The sequence below is a fragment of the Prenolepis imparis genome, unplaced genomic scaffold (assembly GCF_030444845.1).
Source record: "Prenolepis imparis isolate NDT839.2.m4 unplaced genomic scaffold, iyPreImpa1.0 SCAF_9, whole genome shotgun sequence".
NCBI classification, from domain to species: domain Eukaryota; kingdom Metazoa; phylum Arthropoda; class Insecta; order Hymenoptera; family Formicidae; genus Prenolepis; species Prenolepis imparis.
The window spans coordinates 13,391,754-13,398,989 of record NW_028141167.1 but is presented as its reverse complement, the minus strand read 5'-3'; the positions used below and the strand labels follow the sequence as shown (position 1 = coordinate 13,398,989).

The 7,236-nt window shown below is 28.4% G+C and overlaps 1 protein-coding gene across 1 annotated transcript; it reads left to right on the top strand.

The window, feature by feature from the left end:
- The first annotated feature begins 10 nt into the window (after positions 1-10).
- Positions 11-5,309, top strand: LOC145940986 (cGMP-dependent 3',5'-cyclic phosphodiesterase). The gene is made up of 12 exons (XM_083046712.1): positions 11-569; positions 1,060-1,176; positions 1,620-1,867; positions 1,948-2,057; positions 2,136-2,275; positions 2,365-2,551; positions 2,667-2,848; positions 2,964-3,148; positions 3,272-3,536; positions 3,622-3,909; positions 3,995-4,140; positions 4,350-5,309. Exons 1-12 carry the CDS (start codon positions 468-470, stop codon positions 4,579-4,581), a joined length of 2,202 nt encoding a protein of 733 aa, XP_082902838.1. The 5' UTR covers positions 11-467; the 3' UTR covers positions 4,582-5,309.
- Positions 5,310-7,236: the final 1,927 nt, after the last annotated feature.

Here is a 7,236-nt window from a genome sequence, read left to right as displayed (position 1 = left end):
TGTTTATCAATAATAATAGACACGCGAATCAAACAGCGCAGCGTGACGTCATCGACGCGTCAAATGTCAAATTCTCGATCAGCTGTGCGCGTATATACGTACTTGGGAATTAACTTCGCAGAACCCGATATCAATTAATGTTAATGAATTATATCTTTTGCGATGTAGTCGCGCGCGCGATTCCGTTTATCAATAATAATAGACACGCGAATCAAACAGCGCAGCGTGACGTCATCGACGCGTCAAATGTCAAATTTTCGATCAGCTGTGCGCGTATATACGTACTTGGGAATTAACTTCGCATAACCCGATATCAATTAATGTTAATTCACGCGGAAAATCATGGCGGGACCGTCGTGGAATCGTTTCGCCATCGTCCATCCGTCCCCGGTGTGTTGTGTCCCTTTTTGAAATGATCACGAGAGAACTTCGAGTGCGGACTCGACCAGCTGATCCGATTCCTCGAAATGAGCACCAGCTTGATCGCCGATCCGGCCAGGATCCTCTCGCTCATCGAGGAACTGTGCGATCTGCCATATACGGAGGTCCAACGACGGCTGAATAGATATGTACGTGTGTGTTGTAGATTTATTTATAATCGCGTATTATATGCTATAATTTTGCGTCTCCTCGCTCCAGGATGAGCGATCTTTGAATGATCGGCATGATACTAATTGACCAATAGTGACGCATCGTTTGACTAATCATAGTCGTCTGCTAGACGACCTCTCAAATATGACAGATTGACTAATTTTTTTTCTTACATTATATGCAATTGAATTTATATAATATAATATAATATATAATATATATGTATAATATATATAATATATAATATGTATGTATAATATATATAATATATAATATATATGTATAATATATATAATATATAATATATATAATATATATAATATATATATATAATATATATTATATACATATATAATAATAATAATATATATAATATATATAATAATAATAATAATATATATAATATAATATATTCTACAATTATTTCTATATATGTCTTTCATTAATTTAATTTTTATTTTCTTTTAGGTGCAGAATGTAACAAATGCGAAATTAGTCTTTCTCATATCAATACTGGTGGAGTCTGAAGAAATGGTTATTCATGTGATTGGCGAAGAAATTCTGGACAGGGAATTGAGATTTCTTGTAAGTTTCTCCTGCTCTGCGAAAAATAGTTTCTACAAAGGATATTAAAATAATTTCAATTAAATAATCATAGAAGTATCCAGGAGCGAGGAAAATATTTTTTTCCATTAATAATTTATGTATTGTTTAGAAACATTTGCTATTTGTTTAATTGTATTGTTGCCACACTTTATTGTTCATTTAGTCTCATCAGCCATATATAGTTATTAAATATATTGAATATTTTAAATTATTTGCATTCTTTTGATAAGATTATAGATCAATTTTTTATTACAATTTTAATAAAATACGATTATTTATAAAATAAATATCCTTTTAAATTATTTTATATTTAATATCAAAACAACTATATGTTATTTGCAAAATTAATACTTTTAATAATGCATTTTTAATCCAATATGTATTTTTTATGAATATAAAAAAGGAAAAAATTTGTTTTACAGCTACCAAACCATGTTTTGTACGAGGCTGTGATAAATAAAACATCATTAGTTCAGAGTGTTGCAAAATTGGATGAAGAGTTGTTGAGATATATTAATAGAATAACAGATGCTACATCACAGACTCTCTTAACAATTCCTATTCAACATCCTTTTAAACATTACACAGTTTTGCTTGTGTGCCTGGTAGATTATACAGATGGAGATGAAGCTAAGCATGCTTGTACAGAAATAGTTCAAGAATGCTTTAGGTATATATTGTACAAGGAATTTATAGCACATCGCAATTGTTAATGAAAATATTTAATGTATTTAAAATTAAATTTTGCAGGTTCTGTCTCGGATATTTGCTTAGTTCATTACGCTGTTATGAAGAGACTCGCGTGAAACAACAATGTCAAAATTTATTAGCTGTTTCTAGGAAGCTCTTCACACATTTAGGTATAATAATCAATTTCCTAAATATATAATCTACTATGTATTTCTTATTTTTATCACTTTTTTATTTGAAATTTATAGGAGATTTCCCTGATCTCTTGCGTGAAATTATGGCAGAAGTCAGAAAATTAACAAATGCAGAGAGATGTTCCCTATTTCTTTTGGATCCCGATCAACAGGATTTGGTTGCAAAAGTATTTGATGGTATTTCCACGAATGAAGTAGGCATATAGTCAGTTATAGTATATAGTCAGTTTTATACACAATTAAGAAGGCATCAATAATATTTTATGAATAATTTGTTTTCCAGACTGTAAATGAAATGAGAATTCCTATCGGGCAAGGTATAGCTGGTCATGTCGCAACTACTGGTAAATTACTCAATATCCGAGACGCGTATAATCATCCCCTATTTTATCGTGGTATTGACGAGGCAACAGGATTCAAGACCAGAAATATCTTGTGCTTTCCAATACAGGATGAGAAAGGCATTGTTGGTAAATTAGACGTATATTAAATTTGTTGCCTAGAGAAGTGTCGCAAATTAAAATAGATTGTAAATAAAAGTACGGAAATATAAATATATATTATATAAGATTTTCATATTTTTAGGAGTGGCTCAACTGTGTAATAAAATAAACGGTTTATATTTTGATGCTTGTGATGAACAGATCGCGACAGCGTTTAGCATCTATTGTGGCATATCAATAATGCATAGTATTGTTTATAAAAAGATGCAGGATGCTCAAGCTCGAAATAAGCTTAGCAATGAGATAATGATGTATCACATGAAGGTGAAAAAAGATTTATAATAATTTTAAAATTAAATATATATATGTATATAGGATAATATACATAGGAATATATAGAGGATATGTTATGCATTCATAGTAGGAAATTTATTTCTAGGTGGAAGAATCTGCTGGGCAAGCGTTGTTGAATTGTAGAGATGACCACAATATTAAAGATTTTAATAAATTCCACTTTAGTCCTAGAAGTGTACCTTACAAACATATGTCTTGCTATACCATTAAAATGTTCACAGATTTATCTTTCCTTAAATATTGGAGAATTAAAATGCCGACACTTGCAAGGTATTAATATAAAATACTATATAAAATGTATAATTTTTATTATATAAAAAAAATACATAAATATATAATCCATTTGTTTAAAAAAAGAAATATAAAAACTTGGGTAAAAAACGTTTCTCTTAGGTTTATATTGTACGTCAAGAAAGGCTACAGAGATGCACCTTATCATAATTGGACACATGCATTTTCTGTGGCACATTTTGCATATCTGCTGATAAAAAATATGCAGCTTATCGAGGAAAATTATATGACACCTCTACAGGCTCTGGTGTTTCTTGTATCATGCTTGTGTCATGACATAGATCATAGAGGAACTAATAACTCATTTCAAACTCTGTCTGGCACTGTACTAGCAAGTCTTTATAGCTCAGAAGGTTCTGTTATGGAGGTAAAATAGGATATCATATATATATCTATATAATGTTGAGTTAAATTTAGTTTAAATTAAAAAAACCTCTCTTCCTTTTTAATAGAGACATCATCTCGCACAAACAATGTGTATTTTAAACACTGAAGGCTGCAATATATTTGAAAGTTTGGATAGCGATGATTATAGCAAAGCCTTGGATTTGTTGAGGAGCAATATACTTGCAACTGATTTAGCCTCCCATTTTCGTAGCGTAAATAAGCAGGAGCAAATGATATGCAATAAATATAACAAAGATGACGCAAAGCAACAAAAGTTGTTATTCGAAATGCTTATGACTTGTTGCGATCTTAGCGATCAAACCAAAGATTGGAAGGTTTCAAAGAAAACTGCGGTAAATAATTGTTTGTTAATCAACATGGCGAATCTCTCTCATAAATTTGTAACTTATAAATAATTATATTATAATTAATTTTCAGGAGCAGATATTTGATGAATTCTTTTCGCAAGGAGATTTAGAAAAAAGCATGGGAAATGCACCTGTAGAAATGATGGACAGAGAACGCGCATCTATTCCCGATCTCCAGATACAATTTATCACTAATCTAGTCATTCCTCTCTTTACGTAAGTGTATTCAACAATATGTTTCTTTTCAATATTATATATATATTTTGTTTTTATATATATATTATTATAAAATTACATTTATATATATTAAAATATATATAATAATACAAAAATAATACAATAATATGTAAAATACATATAAATAAAATACAATATAATTATATTAAATATTATTATAAAATTACATTATATATTTTATCTTCTAGTAATCTGTCATTATTATTCCCGTCGGCGCAATCTCTGGTCCATATATTGGAACACAATCGTTCATTGTGGGAAGTAGCTAAGACTGTGTTTCAAAAATATTCTACACGTGGAACAAAAGGAATAGACATTTTACTTGATCCTAATTTTGAAGACGAGGTACTCAAAATATTTGCTCAGGGAGGTCAATGTTCTACGGAAAATTCTGACGAGTGCAGAGGAAGCAAAGAGTGACGCATAAAGTAATATTTGAGAAAAAGGACCAAGATTTAATCAAATTCAACTTGAAATTTTACATGTAAGAATTTTGGTACAGAATGTTAACAAAAATGTTTCATTCATAATATTATCCGATAGATTTTTTGCATTTTATACTACTATATAAAATCAATTTTACAGATTGATATAGTTTTTTTTAAAGAATATAATATCAAAATTTAAGCAATTAAAAATCAAAATGTGATTTTAAAAGCAATGAGCTAATTAGATAATTCTATTTGGATAATTCAGATATTTGAATATTGTAATTCAAGGCAAGAGAGAAAACCAAGCAATCATTAAATGTATTTATGCACTGCCAATTTTAATCATTTGTATTGCACACATTGCATATTATTGTAAAATAATTGTTATTATTGAAATAATACCCTAAATTTAAAAAGTGTTGTGTGTGATCCTGATATAAATTTATTAATATACAGATATTTATCAAAGTGCATATATAATCATGTTATTATTATAAATAATTTATATATGTATAATTACAATGTATTCGGTATCTGTTCCATTTTTATTTATTCTATATAGATATATTATTGATAACGCGTGCACGCGGCAATTTAAATGTGATGTAAAATCAAAATCAATGGTGCTGTGTTTATATACTAAAAATGTACATATAATAAGTAATTAAAACTTATAAATTATAATAATTCATTAATTAATAAATACAATTCTAAAAATTATTTTGTAGTACTTAATTCTTTATATTTTTAGTTTTCAATATAAAAATTCAGAATAAATAGCGTGCAAATTATTTCGAAGTTTAAATTCTTTGCATCACTTTTGTAATGCAAATTGATTTCGTTTCATGTTGATTACAATCAAAAATCAATTAAAAATAATGAAATATATAAAAAGTTAAGTATATAAAATTCGTATATATAAAAAGTTACATATATATTTTAATAATTAATGCTAAAGAAAAACAAGAACAAACAACATTGCATAATATAATAGATACGATAGTAATAACAATGAAATACATAAATGAAATGTGTTTCATCCAAATAAATTATATGTATATATTTTTATATTTATAATATAAAAGATTATACATTTTATACATATACGATATACACATTATATATATTTTAAAACTATGATATCAACATTATTTGACATTATTTTAAACGTGTCTACGACAATAAGAAAATTGGTCGTTATGTATTGAAAAGAATATGTTATTATTGGGTTATATAGGGGCAAACATGTGTGCTAACGACTTCTCGCCAAAATAATGAAAAAGTTTGACATTGTAGTGTTTACATTCAAATTGAAGAATATTTTTGGGGTAATGTCGTTATTATGTTCCCCGAGACGAAATCAGTCACAATCGAGACGCGAAAGTGTACAGGAAATATAAACGCTGTCTTGTGTGCGATAACGAATGTTTCAAATTTGTATTATTATAGTGGCCTTTCTCTCTCTCTTTTGACGTTAAAGATTTAATAGTTAAAAAGGCATACGTGCGATGCTCTGAAGAAAAGGACGGACATTGAGCTACTGATAAATAAAAACAACGCACGTAACAAGAATAAAAAATATAAGTTTAATTTTAATTAAGTACTTATATACTTTATATACTTATATACATATTCATCTGATAACGTATAACCGACGAGATATTTTTGTCACATATAACTAACACGTTACGTATTTCAAACATTTACAGAACGAAAAGAAAGGACAAATATAATCTCTAAATCTTTCTCGCGTTACGAGAATATATATTTTTCATATATATATATATTGATTCTAATAAATGTGTTTGTAAGAACTACGCAAATTGAATTATCAATTCTCTACTATTCAACGTTACATCAGATCTTTGGAGAAGAGATATTTTTATTGATAAAAGGATGGTTAATTTTAAAATTTCCACACCGGGCAGAATTGTCTTATCCGGAGAGCATTCGATCATGTATGGAAAACATTTTGTTGCGGCCGGCTTAGATCGTCGTACCTATCTCGAATTCGGGGAAATACCTGATGAGTCGAGAGACTAGAATAGAATTCCCTGACGTTAATCTAGAGTGCAACATATCTTTAGAAAAAGTTACAAGCCATTTTTTTCTTAGAAATGCAAAATGCTTACGTCTAAATCCAATCCATTTATGGAATATATAAAATATTTCATCATTATACTAACGATATGAGGTGGACACACCAGCAGAACTTTAGCTTACAAATATTTTTTTACTTGTTTTATTTTACGGCTAGAAATCTCACAAAAAGATCTTTTAATTTTTGCATATATCAGAATAATATTCATTGTCATTTCTCGAATATCAATATTTTCAAGTTAAAACTATCTGCATTACAATGATAAAAGAAACATATTTTTGGATTAAATATCTATCTCAATCGATAAACTAAGAATCGATTGCGTTATCATAATTATTAAGAAAAAATATTATATTGTAATTTTACATTATATTACAGAAAGTTTGTTGTATGTAACTTCGGCATGACGTTATACAAAAGCAGTGGCTATACTTTGATCAGTTCCTCGCAAACTAACAATAATATAATAAAATATATAATAGTATTTTAATAATGTACGGTACGTTCTAACATAATAAAATGGGTATTCCTTATAATCTTCAT